The sequence below is a fragment of the Ptiloglossa arizonensis genome, chromosome 6 (genome assembly GCF_051014685.1).
Source record: "Ptiloglossa arizonensis isolate GNS036 chromosome 6, iyPtiAriz1_principal, whole genome shotgun sequence".
In the NCBI taxonomy this organism is placed as follows: Eukaryota; Metazoa; Arthropoda; class Insecta; order Hymenoptera; family Colletidae; genus Ptiloglossa; species Ptiloglossa arizonensis.
Window position 1 is genome coordinate 16,863,354 of NC_135053.1, and position 25,292 is coordinate 16,888,645.

The 25,292-nt window shown below is 43.3% G+C and overlaps 1 protein-coding gene across 1 annotated transcript in view; it reads right to left on the reverse strand.

Annotated features, from left to right (window-relative positions):
* Positions 1-776: 776 nt before the first annotated feature.
* Positions 777-25,292, reverse strand: part of LOC143148529 (uncharacterized) — an 83,154-nt gene continuing 58,638 nt past the window's right edge. The window contains exon 2 of the mRNA XM_076314935.1: positions 777-1,054. Within this exon, the coding sequence (XP_076171050.1) occupies positions 909-1,054 (146 nt within the window). The 3' untranslated portion in view covers positions 777-908. The remainder of the gene's footprint in view (positions 1,055-25,292) is intronic.

Sequence of the window (25,292 nt, forward strand, 5' to 3'; positions counted from 1 at the left end):
CTGGGTCAACAGTAACGCCGTTGGCACTCCCCGACAGTGCCAGTGCTTCTCTGTGTGTACGTCGCAGTAGATGTACGACGCGAAGCGGTGGGGAGACCCACTGACCCAGTTCGCTGAGAACATGACGCAGCCGCGACTCACTCCCTCTCATTATGTCTTTCTCGCTCCCTCCCTTCCCCTTGCCCTCTCGACCCTCGCGCCTTCCACCTCGTGCATCCCACCCTCCCGACCGATTCTCCGTCTCTCTCGCAGACCCTGTCCTTACCTCACTACACGTTCCGCCACCCTAAACGTGTGCGTACCTTTTTCTTCTTTCTTCGCTTCCCTTCTTCTCCACCGCGTCGCTCTGTCGCTCTTTCCTGTGTCTTACCCTTGCTCCCTCTTTTTCTGCCGGTACCTCGTACGTATCGTCTCCGCTCTCTCGAGCGTACGCGCGACAATATTTCTTTCTCTAACGCGCGCTACCTCTCTCGACACAACCTCCCCCTCCCCATCCCGCGCCATGCTTATTCACTTCGAACGTAATTGTCGCGCTCTTTTCCGTCCAAGTAACCGTGTGCGCCTGCCGTAATAGCGAATACACACACACACACACACACACACACACACACACACACACACACACACACACACACACACACACACACACACATGTATATACATATATAAATATATACATATATATGTATATACATATATATATATATATATATATATGTATATACATATATATATTTATATATACATATATATATATATATATACACACACGTTTACGTGCGCCTCGTCGTCGTACCTACGTACACACTCGCGCGCTACCGCGCACGCACTCTCGCGCACGCAGCGAGACACACGCGCTCGCGCGTGCGCGCGCACACGCCGTGTCATCGATGAATGCACGCGGCTTACTATTGCACGCGTGTTGTCATCGACGTTGTCGTCGTATTCGTCGCACGACGTCCTCGTCGTCGTCGTTCCTGTTCTTGTTCTTGTTCTTGTTCTTGTTGTTGTTGTTCTTGTTCTTGTTGTTTCTTGTTCACGTTGTCGTTGTATCCTAGTGTACCAGGGTTTAGAGGTTAGGTGCATCGCGCACGAAACTCCGAGACGATGGATGCGGCGAATTTTCCTCGGAATATCGAGGCGGTGGGGGGTGAGGGACGAATATTCGTACCTGTATATGATTTTCGGATCGCGAGTCGAAATCGAAGGATATCTTTCCTCTCTTTCACGGGAACGTTCGTCGTTCGTCACGTTCGATCTCACGGCTCGAGAGCCGTCGACGTGCCGCTACGATCTCTTCGATTTTCGACTCCGAGCCGTGTAATGTTACACGCGTGTTATCGAACTTACGTAAGAATTTAAAAATACACACATTCGTACACTTAATTACATAAAACGGCAAAAGCAAATACAAGAAGCGTGATACACACATATGATACACATATATACATACATATAAATATATATAAATATATATATATATATATATATATATATATATATATATATTATACATCTACATACACATGTATATATGTACATATATATACACATATGTATATGTATATCTATATACACATATGTATATGTATATCTATCATATATATGATACATATAAAAAATGGCGCTCGAGTTAACGAAGCGTTGCGCGAAGAAACAGGAGAAACGAAAGAGTATAGTATGCGTAGCGGAGACATGGCGAAAGAGGCGGCCACAATTGTTAATTAAGAAGCGTAACCGATGAAACACACCACCGTGGATCGTCTCGCGTCGAACTATCCCCCGTTTCACGGTGTCCCGGGTGGGGGACGGGTGGGGGGAGGGGGGACGCGACCAATTTCGATAAAAATCGGAAGTACCCCCACCAGCCGTGTTTGGTAAAAGTTCCTTCTCCCCTTTTTCGGGGTCCGTGGTCGTTGTTTACGCAACAAGTGAGCCGTACCTGTTTAACGTTGACCCATTAAAATAAATACCACGGTGTAAATTATCGTCGTCGGAGCACGGGGATCGATCGAACTTCCGGTTGCTCATTGTGCGGCACATTGTGCGGCCGAAACGCGGGTGCAAGCGTTTTGTTCCTTCGTTGCGGGCACGACCGCGCCAATACACGCGATTCTATTTCCATCGGGGCATTGAGAAAGAATAAAGAGCCTGTGTTCCATTGCGCGTCAGGTTGAATCACGATCGTTGCGACGATGTACGTACCAACTAATATGTATATGTATATACGTATACGCGTCAAAAAAAAAAAAGAGAAAAGAAAAATCAAAAAAAAAAGAGAGAAGAAGTGAACCGAAGTGGTTCCCAACGAAAAAGATATCGAACGAAAGGGAAAAGGGCCACGCGGCGTTCCGAGCGCCCGAAAGGGCGGAAGAACCAACCGAAAGAAAGTGAAAGCTGTGACCCAGAAACTCTGGAAATGTAAATGGCGCGCGCACCGACACGTTCGGGAATTATAAATCATTATACAAGGGTTCTCCACGGTTTCGACACCCGATAAGTCGACGATTTCGTTAGATTCGAATCTACGTAGAGGGAGATTACGTTCGTCGCGATGTCACCGTTTAGGAAGCCAAAACGAGGGAAAAAAATCCACCCGATGTACTTCGAGGAGAAATATCGTTGCGCGATTGTACAAGAGCATTGTTACCGGTGTTTTTTTTTTTTCTTCTTCTTCGTTTTTTCTCTCGTTTCTCACAGCGAGGACTACGAAGTACGGCCACGATGGAAACACGCGTTCGATAATTGCGAAAAAGCCCCTGCGAGTCCTTTACCGGAATTACGCGACCATTATCGGCGTTACGCTATTTCTGGGTCAATTAGCATCACGGTTGATCCTTTAAAGCGTCCGTAGGCGAGTAGCGGTGTATAAACGCGGACGCACGCGGAATTGCGGCTATCGGAAGTAATTTACCTTCTTGATAGAGAGACGCGGACACGACGAAGACGGGGGTTCCGCGCGGGAATTCTGTTTACCTTGTCGCGGTCGTAGTTTCCTTCTTTTTTTTTTCCGCGCGCGCTCTCCGAGAGAGAGAAGAGACAGAAAAGAAGAAGAAAAAAAAGAAACATTCGTAATCCTTGCGCAGCGCGCAACAAGGTCGAATTCGAAAACTCGTTGTTTTAAATATAACTCGATTTCGAACGCATCGTAAATTTCGATACCGTTTAACACCGTATTTAAGTACAGTGGACGAGGGGGGGTGAGGCGTGCTCGACGCGCACCTACGCGGTACCTAGCTGCGCGCGCACGCCTCGTATCGGGTTGTCCCGCGCAACGTGATTCAGCCTGGAAACGCAATCGATCGTTGGCTTTCGTAGATCGAAGAGTATCGGGTTGAAGATGGAATGTTAATATGCGCGTATTAAGGTCGATCGATTGGTGGTAAAATGAGAGATGAATAATGGAGAGAAGGAAAAAAGAAGCGCGCACGTGTATATATATATATATATATATATATATATATATATATATATATATGTATATATATATAATATAATATAATATAATACACAGACACGTATGCACCCCGGTCTTCCGAACGCGCGATCGCTATCGCGGGTATATTAGCTATGCAGGTACACAGGACGGTGTTGGTATCTATAACTCCGTAATATTCGACGCAAAGAATATGAGCCTGGTGTTGATCTCTCTCCCTCTTTTTCTTTTTGCTCTCCCTCCCCGTGTCTCTCGCTCTGTTGCTCGCTCATTCACACTCTCGCTCTGTCGCTCTCTCGTTACTCTGAACAACGTGTCTCGGTGTGTGAAGTGTGCCAAGGACCGCCCCACTCCGCAATCCCATTTTCGAAACTAAAAGTAAAATCTAACTCATTGTGCTGTTATACAGAGAGACCGTTAACGTAATATATATTTTTGTCGTACCCGCGGAGCAAAACCGTCGATTTCGTTTAGGACGAACGCAATAACGAGACACGATCTGGGTGGGGGGGCAAGGGGTACCCGGTAGGGGAAGAGGACGAAGAGGGGGCTGAAGCAGCTTCGAAAATTTCGATCGACGAAGTTAGGCTCGGGAATCGAGAAGAAGAAGAAGAGAAAAAAAGAAGAAGAAAAAAAAATAATTGCGACATCTTTTTCAACGGTGATTCTCGTCTTTCGAGGTCCGGGAACCTCGGCGATACCGGACCGAGAACGTTTTTAGCTGCTCGTCCAGGGTCGCGTAAAATTCGAGAACTCGTTCACAGGTGGGTGGCGATATTTCGTGCACGTCGCTCGATCGATCGGGAACGGTATCGGGCCGCGATCGCGTATCGCGCCGCGCACCGTAATACTTTTTATTAGCCCTCGATGATCCCGGCGCAGTATTTCTTCTTCGTCTCGCAACGAACGACGCCCGTGATTGCGCAAAATCCTCGGTTCTTCTCTTCTCGTCTCCGTGGGCCTCTCCGACGTACGGAGAAAGAGAAAAACGAGAACCGAGGAGCGAACCGGAGGGAACGACGGATCGAAACGACGAAAATATATATATAAATATGTACATACATGCATACATGCACATATATATATACATATATATCTATGTATATACACACACAGAGGGAGAAAGAGAGCGAGAGAGAGACAGAGAGAGAGAGGGAGATTGTTTCATCCACGAAATGCGAACTGGCGTTTTGCAGGCCAGTTCGCACGTCCTTGACACACTTACCCACATGGGATATCGCGAGACCACGTGTAACCGTGTGCACGTGTGTGTGCTCGCGCGCGACAGTGTGCGCGTGTGCAACGCGCGCCCGCCCGCGCGCCGGTATCTGTATGCATTAACGTGCATGCGCGTGCATCGTCGCGCGTGTACGTAAATGCATGCACGCAGTACGTGCGCGTGTACGTGTCGCGACGCGTAACGTACACGCTGAAAGGGGCACGTACGCGCACACCGACGCGAGAAAGATGCGAAGCAGCGCGTGCGCGCGTTCGAGCGTGCGGATCCATCGTTCTGTGGCAAAGGACGCGCGCGTAGACCAGTTTCGGTGCGCGAGGGCGCAAAGATGTAACCCTCCACCCGATGGTACGTGTGTGTGTGTGTGTGTGCGTGGTCGTACACACGTAAACGGTACGACCCTCTCCGGCGTGCTCGTCGTCTCCCATTTTTATTACTTCGTAACTGGGACACAGGGCGGAATTCGAAATGGACCTTTCGTTTCCACGAGCGAGAACGAACACGACGACGAGGGAAGAGCACGAGGGCGAAAAACGCGTGGAAACCGAGCCGTGGATAGACCAGCGTGGAAAATTACACGATGGAGATAAGAAACTCGGCTACCGGACACCGTTCGGGACTTTTTGTCCCTTTCTTGGGCGAATTTTACCGAGAGACTTAACCCGGATGCGATCCCGACACCACGGGGACAGGTGGAGGATCGAGACTCGCGATTCTCGCGCGAGTCGAGGATGAGAATTGCGCGGTTGAAGGGGAAACGGGGGTTTGGGGGTTTCTTGGAGAGAGTTGGTACTAGATGTAATTTGGATGCGAAGTTGGATGTGAAGTTCGACTCGCGAAAGATTCTAGCCGAGTAGGAGAGTAGGATTGCGTTTTTTTTTTTTTTTTTTTGGAAAATTGGGAAATTGGGGTTTCTGAATTTCAGAGAGAGACTTGGTGTAGATTTAAGTTAGATCTAACTGAGACTTAAGTGAGATTTAATTTAGATCACATTTGGACTCGCGTGCGATTCTCGCGCGAGTAGAAGAGAAGGATCGTGTTTTTCTGGAAAATTGGGGGTTTGTGAGTTTTAAGGAGAGACTTGATCTAGATTTAAGTCAGATGTAACTGAAACTTCAGTTAGATGTAATTTAGATCAAACTTGTACTCGCGTGCGATTTTCGCGCGAGTAAGAATGGAAGGTTGGGTGTTCTTCGATCTTGAATTGGGAAAACGAGGGGTTGTAAGTTTTGTAGAAGAACCTAACATGGATCTAATTCAGATGTAATTTGGACCTAACTTAGACGTAACTATGATTAAAATTGCACGCACGTGCGATTCTCGCGCGAGTAGAAGATTGGAGAATCTCGTCTTCTTCGGAAAATTAGGAAATTGAAGACTTATAAATTTTATAGAGAGACTTACTCCAAATCTACTTTAAATCTATCTAAAATCAAACTCAATCCAAACTTGGACTAGCGTGCGATTATCGCGCGAGTAGAAGTGGAAAATCGTGCCTTCTTCCGAAAATTGAGAAATCGAAGGGTTGTAAGTTTCATAGAGAGATTTACTCCAAATTTAATTAAAATCTATCTGAAATCAAACTCGGTCGAAACTTGGACTAGCGTGCGATTATCGTGCGAGTAGAAATGAAAGACCATGTCTTCTTTAGAAAATTAGAAAATTGAAGACTTGTAAATTGTATAGAGAGACTTACTCCAAATCTAATTCAAATCTATCTAAAATCAAACTCAGTTCAAACTTGTACTCGCGTGCGATTCTCACGCGAGTAGAAGACTCGAGGATCGCGTCTTTCTGAAAAATTCAAAAATCAAAGGCTTGTGAATTGTATAGAGAGATTTACTCCAAATCTAATTCAAATCTGTCTAAAATCAAACTCAGTCCAAACTTAGACTAGCGTGCGATTATCGCGCGAGTAGAAGTGAAAGATTGTGTCTTCTTCGGAAAAGTAGGAAATTTTATAGAGAGACTTACTCCAAATCTACTTCAAATCTATCTAAAATCAAACTCAGTCCAAACTTGGACTAGCGTGCGATTATCGCGCGAGTAGAAGACTCGAGGATGGTGTCTTTCAGAAAAATTCGAAAATCGAAGGCTTGTGAATTCCATAAAGAGACTTACTCCAAATCTAATTCAGAACCAAATTCAAACTCAGTTCAAACTTGTACTCGCGCGCGATTCTCGTGCGAATAAAAGAACAGATACGCGCGTCTACTCCGGAAAATTGGAAAATCGAAGGATTGTAAATTTCATAGAAAGACTTACTCCAAATCTACTTCAAATCTATCTAAAATCAAACTCAATCCAAACTTAGACTAGCGTGCGATTATCGCGCGAGTAGAAGTGAAAGATTGTGTCTTCTTCGGAAAATTAGAAAATCGAAAGTTTATAAATTTTATAAAGAGACTTACTCCAAATCTAATTCAAATCTATCTAAAATCAAACTGAATCCAAACTTGTACTCGCGCGCGATTCTCGTGCGAATAAGAGAACAGATACGCGCGTCTACACCGTAAAATTGGAAAATCGAAGGCTTGTAAATTTTATAGAGAGATTTACTCCAAATCTAATTCAGAACCAAAATCAAACTCAGTCCAAACTTGTACTCGCTTGCGATTCTCGCGCGAGTAGAAGTGGAAGATCGTGTCTTCTTCGGAAAATTAGAAAATCGAAGGCTTGTGAATTCTATAGAGAGATTTACTCCAAATCTAATTCAGAACCAAAATCAAACTCAGTCCAAACTTGTACTCGCGCGCGATTCTCGTGCGAATAAGAGAACAGATACGCGCGTCTACACCGTGAAATTTGAAAATCGGAGGGTTGTTAATTCTCTCCGTCTACCTGGCCGGGGACCTCTTTTCCAAACGTTTCCACGGTTTATATCCCCTTTAAGAGTCGCTGGGAGAGTCGTCGGCGGCACTCGCCACGGGTGGTCCTCTTTCTCCCCCATAAATTAAGCACGGGTGTAAATATTTTGGAAACACTGCGCCGGGTTATTGCGTGCAATTCGCAACGGGAGTTCCCGGTGACCCAGTGCCCCGATGACAATCGCGGGGGGCCCCTTGAATTTTCACTTTTACTGCGCGAATCGTGTCGTACCTTCCAAGACGGTAAACGTTCGACAACCTGAGGAGTCTCATCCCCGAAGAAAGGTCGAAATTCTCGAAACCGTGATGCTCGAGGGTGAAAATCGAGCCCGTGACGAGCGAGCCATGGGTTCGAAAAACGGCTACCGTGGAAAAAGGCTTCCTTTGGTTTATTCCTCTCCACCAATTTACAGCAACTGTTGAAAATTCTCGAAACAACGAAAGAAGAAAAAAAGAAAGAAGAACAAAATTAAAACAAATGAACGATGCTGCGAGATTGTTCGAAGCGTAGTTTGAACTCGCTAATGAAACGAATCAATTACGACGGAGTATAATTGGTCGTTTAATGTACGCGTAAAATATTGTCTTTTTGTTTGTTTGTTTTTTTTTTTTTTTGTTAATTTTTCTTTTTTTTCGTTCGTTTCCCTCGGATAAACGACGAAGCGTTTCAACGTTTCCTCTTCGCAATGGTGTAAGTTTTTTATCGAATCGTGCTGCGATAAGTAAATATCTTGCTGGTTGTTACTTTTAAAACAGTCTCCAAGTTATCGCGAAAACAGTTTGCGGATGACGACGATAGATTAGAATTATTATTACCGTTATTTTTCTTACCACTGTTATTATTGCGGTGATACTCGCTAATTGCTCGATACACGATCGACGTATTCTGAACTGTCGCCGAATTCGTACGGTTCGTGGGATGAGCGTGGATTCTCTCTCGGGATAATGTATTTTCGATTGTTGGGTTTTTTTCTTTTTTTTCCCGCAAAATTGAATTTCGAGAATTTCGAACGAGGAACGGTTTAATAGCGAGTGTCACTTTTATAAATTTGACGGTTTCTTTATGAATGGAAATAATAAAGTTTGCAAGAGTTGCACAAGCTTGGATTTGAGTGGGTTTCAAATGGATCGTGCAATTTTTATTGTTTCGTTTACGTGGAACGAACAAGCCGAACAGCATCTCGATCAATACTTGAGTAACCGTACGAACTCGTGGAAGTCCTTCTGCGTAAATATTTTAGAAACTTTTGCGAAAATATGAGAAAAAAAATCCATTTTTTCGAAATTGGATCGTCAGAGTACCCTCTTACTTACTCAATGGAGCGCGAGTATGACACTGCTCTCTTCAAATATCTGTAACTTCGTTAATTCCACGAACTCGAAGAAGTCCTTTTGCATAAATATTTTAGAAACCTTTGCGAAGATATAAGAAAAAGAAAATCAATTTTCCGAAATGGAATCATCAAAATACCCTCTTACTTACTCAACGGAGGGCGAGTATGACACTGCTCTCTTCAAACGTCTGTAACTTCTTCAATTCTACAAACTCGAGAAAGTTCTTTTGTCTAAATATTTTACAAAGCTTCATGAAAATATAAGAAAAAGAAAATCAATTTTCCGAAATCGAATCATCAAAATACCCTCTTACTTACTCAACGGAGCGCGAGTATGACATTACTCTCTTCCAACGTCTATAACTTTGTTAATTCTACGAACTAGAGGAGATTCTTTTGTCCAAATATTTTACAAAGCTTCATAAAAACATAAAAAAAAGAAAATCAATTTTCCAAAGCTGGATCATCAAAACACCCTCTTACTTACTCAACGGAGGGCGAGTATGACACTGCTCTCTTCAAACGTCTGTAACTTCTTCAATTCTACAAACTCGAGAAAGTTCTTTTGTCTAAATATTTTACAAAGCTTCATAAAAACATAAGAAAAAGAAAATCAATTTTCCAAAGCTGGATCATCAAAACACCCTCTTACTTACTCAACGGAGGGCGAGTATGGCACTGCTCTCTTCAAACATCTATAACTTCGTCAATTCTACAAACTCGAAGAAGTCCTTTTGCATATATATTTTAGAAACATTTGCGAAGATATAAGAAAAAGAAAATCAATTTTCCGAAATCGAATCATCAAACTACCCTCTTACTTACTCAACGGAGCGCGAGTATGACACTGTTCTCTTCAAATATCTATAACTTCGTCAATTCTACAAACTCGAGAAAGTTCTTTCGCAAAAATATTTCACAAAGCTTGATAAAAACTATACGAAAAAGTGAATCAATTATCCAATGCCGTACCGTAAGAACAGCCTCGTGTTAAGCGCGAGCGTTTCGCGACGGTTGCACGCGACAAAACGTTTTCGCTGCGGAGAGACAGGGGGTTGTCTCCGACGCACAGACGCTTCATGAAATGTGAAAGTTCGCGCTCACGCGATAAAGGTATTCATTGCCGTTTATTATGCTCGGTAACAAGCGAATCATATTTATGTATTTAGTCCATGCGCCGCGGCAAGTTTGGTGTGCGTTACATGTACGCAATTTATGTATCTGTTCGCTGCATCGGGCATTGATTGTGCACCTTGAGGTGCAACCCGGCCTGTTCTTTTTTTATCAGCGATCACGATTAAGAAAAGCCAAGGACAGAGTCGACCTTGACCGAAAAATCGCGCGGTATGATTAAAAATTTGCGATCCACGCGGAACGAGTGCGCCATTACCGGCAGGGTTAATACCGTCGGCGAAAGTAAGTCATCGTTCGCGAACAAACTCGACGAACGTAACGAAAACAACCACTACTCGCGTAAGTGTAACCATAAGCGAGCGAGCCGACCTCCCGCAGGAGCAGAGCGGCACGAACAGGATAACGCTCAAGGTTGAAAAGCGAATCGGGTACGCGAGACCGGGTCTTCGAAAGGTAAGGCCAATAATAATGATCGGCGACCGTAATGACCGGCAATTTCCCGGAGAAATAATTCTGTCCAGACGGAGCGAGGTAAGCTAGACGCGCGAGTAGTACGCGCGTATATACACACATTTCTCTCTGGAATTTCGCGTATCCGCTGCGAGAGCACCGCCAGTGAAATATTTCTCGTACGACGATACCGAAACGGAGTGTACACGTTGTCGTTTAAACGACACGGGGGGTGTGTTTCATGATTTTTAACGGGAATAATGTAGAGAGGGTTGACTCGGTCTGAGAGTGATTTTAGTACGTTTGGAGTAAATTGTTGATCGTAGTTTTGAAAGAAATCCTCCAAAGGGGTGTGTTTGGTATAATAAATAAATATTTAAAATGAATAATAACGAAGAGAGAAGGGTTGATTCGGTCTGAGAGTGATTTGAGTGAGTTTGGAGTAAATTGTTGATGGTAGTTTTGAAAGAAATTTTCCAATGGGGTGTGTTTGGTCATTTCTAATAAATGAATATTTAAAATAAATAATAATAGTGAAGTAGAGGAGGATGATTCGGTCTAGAAATGATTTGAATGTGTTTGGAATAATTTGTTGACCGTGGTTTTCAAAGAAATTTTCCAAAGGGGTGTGTTTGGTCATTTCTAATAAATGAATATTTATAATGAATAATAATGAAGTGGAAAGGGTTGATTCGGTCTGAGAGTAACTTAAACGCGTTTGGAATAAATTGTTGACTGTAGATTTGAAAGAAATCTTCCAAAGGGGTGTGTTTTGTAATTTTTAATAAATGAACGTTTAAAATGAATAATAATAGTGAAGTAGAGAAGGATGATTCGGTCCAGAAATGATTTGAACGTGTTTGGAATAAATTGTTGATCATGATTTTCGAAGAAATTTTTCAAAGGGGTGTGTTTTGTAATTTTTAATAAATGAACGTTTAAAATGAATAATAATGAAATAGAGAGGGGTTGATTTTGTCTGAGAGTGACTTAAATGTGTTTGGAATAAATTGTTGATCACGATTTTCAAAGAAATTTTCCAAAGGGGTGTATTTTGTAATTTTTAATAAATGAACATTTAAAATGAATAATAACAAAGAGAGAAGGGTTGATTCGATCTGAGAGTGATTTAAATGCGTTTGGAATAAATTGTCGATCATGATTTTCAAAGAAATTTTCCAAAAGGGTGTGTTTTATCATTTCTAATAAATGAACATTTAAAATAAATAATAACAAATAGAGAGGAACAACATTTGATCTGAGAGTGATTTAAATGCGTTTGGAATAAATTGTCGATCATGATTTTCAAAGAAATTTTCCAAAGGGGTGTGTTTTATAATTTATAATGAATGAACATTTAAAATAAATAATAATAAAACAGAGAGGGGTTGATTCATTCCGAGAGTGACTAAAGTACGTTTAGAATAAATATTTGCCAACTCCTTAAGAAATTTTTCCACCCGTCTTGAATTTCGACTAAATGGACAGATGCACTTCTGGTGCATCGATTTTTATTCGTGGAACTATCTCGAAGGAGTAGTTTCCGCTAAAGATAGCGAAACGGAGCTGTTGCAATGGTAAGTGTGGCTCGTGAAGCTCGCGAAATGATGCACCTAAACGCGAAGGGGATTCGTGGAAAAATAAACCCAGATTCGAGATTGTCTTTCGGGCAAATTTCTATGTATCGACACACGATGTGTCGATTAACTCGATCGTTTCACGTATTGCGAAATCGGTGTTGAAGCGTGCGAAAAACGCACTGATTTATGGAACGACTTAATATATCACGAGAAGTATTTTACGTTGTATTTTACGATCGTATCAATGTTCGTAAGTATCTACGCAACGAACCATATCAAAACATTTCTTCGCGAAGGAAAACGGGGTGGGGGTGGAAATAGTTACGGAACACTTTTAACGGATCCCGTTTCGAGCGATTTAAAGAGACTTTAAAGTTCCCCGTATTATAAGTTCGGCGAATAGAAAAGTCTTGCGCAACGAGAACGGACACACTGTTCATCGATACCGATAATGCTCTTGAGCGGTGACTTACAGTTGGATTTATCACTTTACCGCGCTCAGTAACAAATATGACGCGTTTCATTCATTCCAGTGGGCTTTCTCTGACAAAAGTCCTGAAACAATTCCTTTCAGAGAAACGTCGCGAATTATCTGCACCGCGAGAACAGTGTTTCAAAAAAATAAAAATCGTGTTCCGTAGAAATATGAAAAATATGAAAAAAATACAGATTTGAACATAGTTTCGAAAAGAATCCAAAAATCGTTCCAACCTTCGAAAAAAATTTCACAATCTGTGTACGCGTTCGATAAAAAAAAAAAATACTTTCAGTTTCGATCGAAGTGTATTTACATCGTATCTCCTTTGTGTGTTTATCCACATCTATTTATCGTTTGTTTTTTAGATATGTATATACAAACGTTCCTTTCCATCCTACAAAAATCATAGTAATACTTTTTCGAACGTTTCTACCTAGATTTAAAAAAAGGAGTAGCAACAAGGGCATACTTTTCATTCTCCTCCACGATACAAACGTGTTAAAGCGGAGTACCCGATAATCAGGGGTCTACCGTGTGTCCGAATACGCTGCACTTCCTCCTCTGAAAAGAGTTTCGAGCGAACGATCGAAATTCCCCCCGGCACGGAGAACGAAGCGCCTATACGACAACGACGAGCGGCAGTTCCTCTCGGGGGACCGTGAAACGAGGAACCCTCCGGCGAGACGTTCGCAAAATGGACGATGAGACGATCCGCAGCGCGAAACGCTCGATCCGGCGGGCACGAAACTCGTGGTCGCGGAACACACCGTGGTCGGTACGGGGGCAGGCATCTGGCCACGGGAGGCGAGGAAGCCGCGCGTGCGCAGTGGGACGCGCGCGCGAGACGCATCCGCACGTGCCAATTCCGTTCGGGCACCGGGGCACGGCTAGATGCGCCTCGTGTCTGCACCTAGCACGTATTTATATCGCGTGTAAGACGGTGCATTAGGTGCAATAGCGATCTCGAGCGAGTAGTCGTCGGTTCAAGAGCCGAGCGAGCGAGCGAGCGAACGAACGAACGGCGGGACGATGAATGGGCGAAAGTTCTTTCCTCCTCTTTCCTCTTGAGGGTAGGCACCGCTCTTACGCTCTCCTCGTGGGCCGTGGTGTGCTCTTTGTCCCTCCGTTACAGCCAGAGCTCGGCTCGTCACGCGCGAAAAGTGGCTCATCCGCTTTTACTTTCCACGACAGCTTTCGTTGGCAATGGTACTAGTTACGGCTGTTACGTTAAGCGGTTACGAGAGAGAGACGTAAACGTTTCTCGTCGGTTAACACCGCACCGCGAGCGAAGTAAGCCAACTCTCTCTCATCCGAGCTCTCTCCCTCCTTGTCCGTACCACGGATCCCGGAGCGTCTCTCCTCCGCTCTCGCTTTCATTGGCGACGACGCGCCACGTAACCGCCCGCGAGTCGGACGGACTTCTCGCTTCGCCTTCTCGGTCGTCGCGCGGCCCTCGTCGTCACGCCGCTGAAATTCGTTTCGACCGAGTCCCCTGTGAATAAGTCCCCCCTCTATCCCTCCACGTTTCTTTCGTTGCGCGCGCTCGTCACGAGGCGACGAAGATTCGTTCTACCGCTGCGACGATTCCAACCGGCCCGTAAGGAACGCTTTAGCCGGTTTTTCGACTCGATATCGGCGACTCTGCGTCTTGTAAATTGAACAACGGAACGAATAAAGACCGTGGAGGAGGGGGAAAATGCAATTTACCACGTACGTGTCAGTAGGTTAGTAGCGCTCTGCTCGGTGTTCCGAGAGGCAACAATGTGTATCGGTGGAGAATTCTTTGTCGGAATCGATCGAACGGTAATTCAATAATTCGATCAATTCTAGTACGTTGTTCGAGTCTTCGATCCATTGTGATTTCACGATTCATTCTTTCCGTACAATTAAAGCTGATATAATAAATACGTATGTTCTTTGTATTATAATATTAAGCATACGAATTGCATACATTCGGGACACTTTTCATCCAAAGACCTTAAGCGTTAGTTAACAAAATCGGAGGGAAAATACAATTTATCGCGATTATGTACAGTAGTGCCCCGCTTGGTGTTCGAAGAGGTCGATTATTAATACACGAGGCACGGTTGGAGAATTTTTTAACGGAACTGGTCTTACGATAATTTAGCAACGAGATTGATAAGGAAAAATGCAATTACACGTAACAAATGCCTCGTTTGATGTTCCAAGCGGTCAATTGTCGTAACACGAGAGAATTTTTGGACGAAACCGATCGAACCCGAGGTTAACGAACGGATGAATCAACTGTATCGATACCCGAGGCGTTGCTTCCAATTTCCACGAACCGTAGTTACTCAATGCGATCTTTTCATAGACCCATAGAGTGAACTCGAAGCGTCGACACGCGAGCAGTGATACAATACCATTACACAAAGGGTATTTTTGTCACGTACGTTTCCGCGTGGCATATCGTTAAAAAATTTTCCTTTCGTTTATTTACTAACTATTCCTCTCGCTGAATAATTTTATCAATTCGGTGTTGAACCGAGCAACGATACAGACTCTTAACAAAGCACATCCCGATAGATTTTTCCGGTAAGGGGAAGGAATACCGTGATTCATAGTAAAGATAAAGCTAAATTTATCGAACAGCGTTGCGAATAAACGGCGAACCGTTGAAAAAGAAACGACAATCTCGGTGTATCGAGCTCGGCGATGATCGCGCTTAAAACCGATACAAATAAATATATTTGTTATCGAAACCGCTATCTCGGTTTGATATCGACGTAGATACGATTAAACGTAGGCTCGACCGTTACGCTCGTGAGTCGATCGTGGAGAACCACCCCGATTCGAAAATAATGATCGATTTCACGCCGGAATCTAGGAGAATTGTACCCGAGAAACCATACGTGGGAATAATTTTTCCCCATCGAGGTCAAGTTGAAGAGTTCGAACCGTCGAGGAAGGACGGTGGCCAGAGCCACCGTGAGGTCACCCGTGTTCGTTGTTGCTCGTTATTTTTAGCGCGTTAGGGCGGCGTTTTTACCCCGTCTTATTATTAACAACGTCGTCGGTGGTATCGAGCGCCGTGTAACGACGCAACCAACGGAATCGAACTGGACAACGATACGTTAGTTACGACACGATCGACTCGGTGATCAACTTCTTCGGGGTACAGTGAGCTGAAAAATGTCTTGATGTTTCTAACAATTTTGTGGTATAAATGGTGGGATATTTTTCAACTCGTTCCATTTCGCGATTAAATATTTGTTTAATTTGATCTTTTGTTTCAGTTATTTCGTAACGTTTCACAGGTTTAGCAAGTGTGTTTCAAAGGGGATCAACTTTGGGTATTCAAATAATTTTGCACGGTGAGATTGTTAATTTAATTAATTTATTTTTTACTTTTAGTAATTTTATATCGTTTCAGCAACTATATTTCACAGAGTGAAACCTTGGGTCGAATAACATTGATTAAAATAATTCTATAGAGATTGCACGGTTAATATTGCATCTCATAATAAAATATCTGATTAAGTTATTTTTTACTTTTAAAATATAAATGTAAGTTTGTGTCGTTTCACACGTTTAACAACTGTATCTCAAAGAGTGAAACCTTGGGTCGAATAACACCCATTAAAATAATTCCATAGAAATTACACGGTTAATATTGTATCTCGCAATAAAATATTTGATTAATATACTTTTTACTTTTAATACAATAATTTTGTATCGTCATGTCCAGCAACTATATTTCAAAGAGTGAAACCTTGGGTCGAATAACACCCATTAAAATAATTCCATAGAAATTGCACGGTTAATATTGCCTCTCACAATAAAATATCTGATTAATCTATTTCTTGTTTTTAAAATATAAATGTAATTTTGTGTCGTTTCACACATTTAGCAACTATATTTCAAAGAGTGAAACCTTGGTTCGAATAACATTGATTAAAATAATTTCATTGAGATTGGACTGTTAATATTGCATCTCGCAATAAAATGTCCGATTAATCTACTTTTTACTTTAACTAATTTAACACAAAGAGTGAAAACTCGCACCGAGTAACTCGTTGCAAGTTGCACACCGAGACTCTCAATATTCCATCTGGCTATTAAATATTTAATCGATCTATTTTTTAACTTCGGTTATTTTATACCGTGCACATGGCGATACTGTTAATATACCATCTCGTAGATTATTAATTGATCAATTTTCTAGTTTCGGTTATTTTTCGTAGAATTTAATTCGGAAACCGTGCCTCGATGAGCGAACCGATCAAGAAAGCGGGGTCTGTACCGAGGTAGGTCCGCGGACAAGGACGGGGGAGAGGAAGAGCAACGACGCGACGCCTTGAATCTTTCGCCGGACATAATTGTACGTTTAATAAGCGCTTTATCAAAGGCGATAATACGGACGATAACGGTATGTAGGTCAGTTTGATACGAGTGACCTGATTCCTGGCTGGCACCACCGCGTTACCAGCACTCGTAGATCCGCATGCGTGCCGCCACCGGCGTGCTACAATTTTCGTGTACGTGTACATACTTACGGGGCGTAATTCTAAGCTTCTGCCCGTACCCACGTGCAATCGGCCACCCACACGCGTTAGAGCACGGCGTCCACTAATACGGCACGCACTCCCCGGTCGTGTCGGTCCGCGCGTGCCACGTCGTGGAAAACCTCGAAGGAGGTATACCGGAGCCGATCGCGCGTAAACACTCGGTTACTTTCGAGCCGGCATTCTCGCGGCGCAGCTTCGCGGGAGCTTCTTGGAAACCGAGATGGCCGTTCACGGCGCAATTGGAATTTTATTCGAACGGTGATTTCTAATCGAGACACCGCACGATCGTTGACGATTTTCCACGCGATCCTGCGCGCCGAGATTCTATCGCCGCGGTGTTGGGAATTCCTTGCGAGGAAATATCCGGAAAAATTGCGACAATTTGTTTTCAGTACCGTTGAAGTTTTCGAGAAACGGGGAGGGGAGTATAGGGGAATTTGTGTAATTTTTTTAGATGTTCGATTAGTATTAATAATTTTTTCGTTACTTATATTCTTGAAACTATTGTCTGTTTATTGTTCTGTAGAATTTTTCGAGATACAGGGAAGGGGAATATAGAGGAATTCGTGTAATTTTTTTAGAAATTCGATTAGTATTAATAATTTTCTCAATCTTTCTATTCTTAAAATAATTGTCTGTTTATTGTTCTGTAGAATTTTTCGAGAAATAGGGGAGGGGAATTCGAGGAATTTTTTAAGAAGTTTGATTAGTATTAATAATTTTTTCATTACTTCTATTCTTAAAATAATTGTCTGTTTATTGTACCGTAGAATTTTTCGAGAAATAGGGGAGGGGAATTCGAGTAATTTTTTAAGAAGTTCGATTAGTATTAATACTTTTTCTTATTTTTTCTATTTTTAGGACTATTGTCTGTTTATCGTGCCGTAGAATTTTTCGAAAAACAGAGGAGGGAAATATAGAGGAATTTGTATCGACTAATATTTTAAGAAGTTCGATTAGTATAAATAATTTTTTCGGGCTTCGTTTTCGAGCTTAATTCGACACGGAGGTCGCAATCATCTTTATAAATACGTTCTCTTCGCGTTGTTACAACCGAGATAAATTTATCCGATCATTTATCGACACAATATCCGTATTAGTTACTATTTAGAAAAATCATCTATCGTTGCGATATCAAAGCTCCTTGAATTTAAATATTCAAACTATTTTATGTCGATCTTTCAAGATCTCTTACTTCCTATCGAATTTTCAAAATCTCGTATTTTTTATCGATTTTTCAAGATCTCGTACTTTCTGTCGATATTATAAAATCTCATACTTTATGTCGATTTTTCAAGATCTCATACTTTATGTCGATCTTATAAAATCTCATATTTTATGTTGATCTTACAAGATCTCATACTTTATGTCAATTTTTCAAGATCTCGTACCTTATGTCGATCTTATAAGATCTCATACTTTCTGTCAATTTTTCAAGATCTCGTACCTTCTGTCAATCTTATAAAATCTCATACTTTCTGTCGATCTTTCAAGATCTCGTGCCCTGAAAATTGGAAAATTTAAGTATAAAGAGAAACTATTGAAAATCGTCGAGAAATGTTTAGATACTTTTCACAGATACCGGAAGCAAGGAGACGTTGCACCGTATTCGTGTACGTTAACTCGTTTCACCGTACATCCACTAAAGTCGCTTGAGTAACTAATTCTTTAATCATTTTGAGCAGTGTAGCTTCGCGACAAGGTTCGAAGGAACGCAACATCGCGCGATAGCTTACTTAACGGACGACGGTAGAGGCGGAACGGAAATTTAAAAACGCGTCAACTCGAATGCGGTTCGACGAAATTTAAATATTATCTCACGTCCCATATATTGAACACCTCATTAGAATATACACCGATATATTATACACGGTATACGTTCGCTGTACTCTCATTTTATATTCATACCGCGCGTTAAGACGACGTAAGTTACTGCCGCAATTACACAGCACGTTACACGCGGCCAGGTCATTATCCACGATATTATGATAATCAATCATTACGAAAGCAATTTGAAAATTCGCGTACGTACGAAAGTGTAAACAGGCTTTGCGTGCCTACGAAGCGAGCGCGAGCGCGTATGTTTGTCCTAACTGATAAGAGAACAATCGCGTGTACGAATTCCTGTCGTTGCATTTCCGGGGGGAGGGATCGATGAGACCGTGGTGACGGTTCAGTTAGAGTTTTCGGATCAATTGGCGAGGATCTTGAGATACATTTCTAGCGTGTGAAACAACGCTCAGAGTTGTTCCGTTAGAGTTTCGTTAGAGTCTTAAGATCAACTTTTAACGCGTGAAAGAATGCTTTCAGTTGTTTCGTTAGAGCTTCGTTAGAGTCTTGAGATCAATTTTTAGAGCGTGAAACAACGCTTAGAGTTGTTTCGTTAGAGTCTTGAGAGCAATGTTTAGCGCGTGAAACAACGCTTGGAGTTGTTCGGTAGAGTCTTCAAATCAACTTTTAACGCGTGAAAGAATGCTTTGAGTTGTTTCGTTAGAGTCTTGAGATCAATTTATAGCGCGTGAAACAACGCTTAGACTTGTTCCATAGGAATCTTGAGATCAATTTTTAACACGTGATACAATGCTAGGATTGTTTCCTTATAGTTTTAAAAATTTAATCAATTTGTAACACTTTAAACAACGCCATGGTACTCCCTGGAGATCAAATAACAACGCTCCAAAGTTGCAACGATTCTTCAAAGCGCTTGCAAGACACGAACTCCGATACTCGTGAACTTTTAAATAGAATTACTCTCGTTATTAATATTGTAAAGTAAGTACATCGACGAATTATCGAGTATTTCAACTTTTTACACCACGGTTTAAACAATATCGAGGATGTATTCTTAAGTATAGAAAACTGGTGTGGCGTTTAACGCGTTAAAGCTCGAAGTAGCGGAATATACTCGGTTATTCGGACAACTGGCCGATTTCGAGAAAGTTTCGAGGGCGTTTCTGGTGAAGGAAGATAAAATTGCCCGGGATAAACGGTTCCTGTGGATTTATACGCGAGAGAAGCGATCTCGCCGTCCAATATTAGCGGAAAGTTTAAATTAAGCATACTTTTCTATATCAGGAATACTTACACCCACTGGTGTTGCTACCTTCTGCTTTGGAAACCTTAGAATAGTGGTAAATAATAAGTCGAATAATCGAGTTGCCCGGGATGAACGGGTAGCTTTGAATTTATGTGCGATAAAAGTGGTCTTGCAACTTAATATTCACAGAAAGTTTAAGTTAAGCGTACTTTTCTTTATTACAAATTCTTACCCCTCCCCCTTGATGATCCTACCTTCTACTTTGGAAACTCTAAGATAATTTTAAATAATAAACCGAATAATCGAGTTGCCCGGGATAAACGGTAGCTTTGTATTTATACTCGATAAAAGTGATCTTGTAATTTAATATTCATGAAAAGTTCGAGTAACCTATATTATTCTATATTGCAAACTTTGACCCTCTGGTGATCCTACCGTCTACTTTGGAAAATATTAGGATAGCTCGGAATAATCGAGTACCACTAAATAACAATTTCTAACCCCGTGTACGAGTTTCGTAAACATAAAAAAATAATGCATAAAATCGGGTTCTCCGCGAAATAAACTTCCCCACGGTATTCGACTTTGAGCGAGAAAGGGAGCGAATACGCTCCGTAACCTCGCGAGGAAAACGAAGAAAAAAAAAAAAAAAAAAATAAAAAACGAACAAGCACGAGAAAAGGAGTCCTTTCCAACGTTCCTGGACACCGTGGCTCCGTCCGTCCCCGTCCCCGTGTTCGTGTTCACCCCGAAGTTTTTTTACCCAGCGCGACACGCGCGTGCAACGCTTTCGTCATGCACCGAGACGCAAAGTGAGGCTCGCCAACCAGAATTAATTCGCTTGACCCATTTACCCGATGCACTTGGACCACCTTGTACTACCGGTATCGATGTGTGTTAAAAGTGTGCACGTCGAGTACGGTGAACGCGTGCGCGAGAGCGTCTTTTCGTTACGGTCTCGCGCGAACCGAGAGATCGAATCGTTCCGCGTCGAAATAAATGTTCGCGCGGGGGTCGAAGACGCGAGATTCGACGAATTCGATCGCCACGACGCGCACCCGAGAACGAGACACCGCGGAGGAGTGGGGGGTGACGCGCGCGAGAGAGAGAAAGAGAGAGAGAGAGAGAGAGAGAGAGAGAGAGAGAGAGAGAGAGAGAATCGAAGAAACCACCTACACCCGCTGTCCACGCGCGTTACGTAACCTCGCGTTCTCTCGCGGGACATGGGAGAAGCTTCTCGCAGGACAGCGTTCGGAAACATTTTCGGCTCCCCCCTCCCCTCTCCGAGAAGGATTGGTGGATCGAGACTCCCGCGAGCATCCGGCGAAAACACGTTCCGCCGCTGTCTGAGCAGTGTCTGCGTCGGTGACGGTCCCCGGTAGGCAGTGCGAATCGACGAGGGAAGACGGAGAGGAAGTTGACAACCAGTGCGCGGTTTGCCCGCAACCCCGGTGGCGCAGGGGATCGTTTAAGTGAATCAACAACGACGGAATAATAGACGGAGCCGGGTGACGTGGAGCGAAAGAGAGACAAGAAAGAACGAACACGCACGCGAACGAGAAAGAGAGAGAGAGAGAGAGAACGAGAGCGAGGAGTATACATAGAAACGCGTCCGAGCGTACATAGCGGCGCGGCATCGCGTTCGAGGAACGTCGAACGACCGACGAACGGGCAATAGCGAAGAGTCGGATAAAGAGACAAGAGGAGAGGAGAGAGAGAGAGAGAGAGAAGAAGAGCGAGAGAAGTTCGATCGAGAGAGAGAGAGAGAGAGGAAGGGAGGGAGCTCTCGCAGTGGCGCGCTCGTGCTCCCGCAACAACGTCGCTCTCTCGGTTCTCTCATTGACCTAGTTACCCAGTACACTTGACCGCACTCCGCGTCCCTCCCTCGCCCCCACACACGCCACATCCCTTCTTCCACACCGCCGCCCTGCCCCTACTCTCTCTACCCTTCCCGAGTGGCGCGCCGCCTCTGCACACGGAGCAGAACCGTGTGCTTCCCTCGTCCCTCTACCCCCTCTCCGACTACCCCGCGCGCCTCGTGGCCGTCGCTGTGGTCGTGGTCGTGGTCGTGGTCGTGGTCGTCGTCGTCGTCGTCATCACCGACGCCGTCACCACCGCCGCGTTGTCCCGTCGTTCGTGCACCGGGCTCTCTCACCCTCGTATCCTCTCCCCGCGCCCCGCGAAAGCGGCCCGATCGGTTCACTTCGCTGCCGGTGTTCCCTTTGGATTACATCGTTAACTCTCTCTCTCTCTCTCTCTTTCTGTCTCTCCGGCGTTCTCTCCTTTCTTCTTCGTCGTTTCTCTCCGCTCCCCTCCGCGGCGCGCTACGGTTCTATATTTTCTCAGCCCCCTTCGGCGTCGTTACGCCGTCGCTTCGTGTCGCGACGTTTTATGTTGTCGCATAGACGACGACGTCCACAACGATTCCCTCGCCGCGACCCCGGCGCGTAACACGCCGGGATCCACGGGGTTGCCCGCTTTTATTTCTGCTTACCGGCGAACCGTGGCGGCGATAAAAGAAACGAAACGAATACACGCGAGATACACGAATCGCGAACACGTACGGGACGCGAACGAAACGAGTCGCGCGATCTTTTGTTTTCAACGGTAAAACGTCGATCAGCGGTTATTACTCGCGGTGGAAATCGACCGGGGATATCGCTATAAATATCGTTTCGGTCGCGCGGTGAAAAAAGCGTGAAATCCGTGCGACGATCGTACGAGGAGTGGGGGTAGGGACGAATTAATCCGAACGCGCCGCCGTGCCGCGGCGCGCCGCACCGTGGGGATCGGGAGGGGCCACTCGAACGGGACAGACGGAAATAGAAGTTTCGTTCCACGGGTGAGAGTATTTCGAATGGAAAGAAAGCCGGCCGGAGAGACAGAGAGACAATGCTCGCGCTCGTCTCCACGGACCGGTTTCGTTCTCGTTGAGGAGCCCATCCGATATCGCGTATTACGCTACGCTGGGAAACGTTTTAAAGCTCGAACCAGCAACTGTATGGTTACTAGACTGGAATTCCGCTCGCGCGAGGGAACGCGGTCGGTTCTTACCGTCCAATTAATGCACGTCGAATGGTAAGAAGTGCATTACGCACTCCCATGGTGGAGTGCGTGAGCCCGTCGACGAAAGAGAGGAAGAAAGAAAGAAAACGAAGAGGGAAAAAAGAGAGAAAAAGAAAAACACGAATTATAATATTGCACGCGCAAAAGGGGAGGCTTACACACACCTCGGTCGCAGCCTTCGACGAAGGGCCAGTCCTCGATATTTGGTGCGCAGTAACGAGCGCAACGGTACGTTTAACCATCTAACTGCCGCGCCCGAGTTAACTCGGGGAACGTGCTCGGACGAACCAGCGGTAAAGAAACAAAGGGTAGAGTAAATAAGGAGGAACTTCGAATTTGGAGATGGAATTTCTTTTTTCCATATTTCTCTAACGAACGTTCGAGAAGTCGATACAAAAAGAGGTTGCGTTTTTAGATTCGATTGCTCGAAGATAAAAAAAAAAAAAAGACTTGGGAAACGATTATAACGAGATAAGGTAGGTCTTGGATATGTACACTTTGGCGTTCGGTGGTCTCGGAACACCTGCTGTTTTTAACAAAACGTGTATTTGGCGTAGATTGTGAATTTTGACCCACTTCTCTTTGCCGAATGTAATTATAGGTACCTGTTCAACGTTAGTTAACCGACTTGAGGATGTTCAATTTTAATAATTCGATTACCACGATCGGTTAAGAGGGTATTGATTCTCCCGAACGGCCAAGATTGCGTAAAACCCGGTAAATCGTGCTCGAACGAAATTGGAATGTTACAATGTAGACTGTAACGTGATTAACCGCGGGGATGCTAAAATTAGCGCAGACTGTAATCGAGTAACGTTACAACGGTGTATCGAGTACGCGAATGTTTTATTGTTCGGTGTGCTTTCTAAAATATTGAAACGAGAACGATCGCAAGTGTACCACTTTTATACGTAGCGAACACTCCACGAGATAATATTTCGCGAAATGTTTCAACGGTTGCAGAATTTTTCTCGTGGCTGCGCGCGACACAACGATCGTCCCGGGACGTGTGCGTGTAACGTTTGTGATAATTGAAGCGCACGTTACGTACGAAAGCGGATAAAAAATGTCCGGTTAACGTAGGCCCGCAAATCAACCCTGATCGACCGAGATAAGACGCGATAAGAGCCGCTGTTTATTTCAAAGTAGATTTATATCTACGTTTTCTGTAAGCGAGTGGGTATCGCAGGTGGGGCTGTGCGTTCTGACGTATCGTGACTGGTACACAATTGGCCTCCGAGAATACAGGAAATCGTCCTACAGTATTTACGTCGAGTACGATTTCAGAACCCACGGGGTAATTGACTCGTTTTTCAGGGTACCACGAACCCTCGGACGATACGCTCTTTTCGTTGAACCTTTGATCCCCGGAGACGTGGATATTGATAAGAATTTTTATCGTTACATTGGGTTGTATATTATATTGTATATTATATTGTTTATCATATTGCATATTATATTGTATATTATATTGTATATTATATTGTATATTATTGTATATTATTGTATATTATTGTATTGTATATTATATTGGGTTATTCGGAAAGTCATTTCGTTTTTCAAAATGGAGATAATATAATTTAGTAAAATGTTTATACGCTCTAAAAAAATCGTGTTTTATTTTTACAAAAAAAAAAAAAGAAACAAAATGATTTTCCGAACAACCCAGTACTTGGGTATAGTATCTAATGTTCGACAATCAGGATAAATTTGTATAACCTGTCCTTAATCTTTTACCCCTTCTTCCTTAAAATCTTAGGTGTGATGCATACATGTATGCATACGATGGTCTACAAGTTTTATTTTGTATTGTACAATTAAACAATGCGTTTAAAAAATCAAGAGCAAAGATCAATCAAAGAATTTAAGCAATGGAAAAGAAAACATTTATTTATGTACATATATACGTATGTGCACACATGCATGAAAAATAAAATAGAATTTTATATATATAGTGAATTTTACATGCATGTATGTACATACGTACATATCTATATGTATATATAAATATCTATATATATATATAAATAAATTTTTTCTTTTCGATTGCTTTATATATGAAATTATACTATTATGTAAACTCTTTGATAAACACACCAAGAAAAGTGAAAGAATTATCACTGCAGGACAATAACACATCTAAA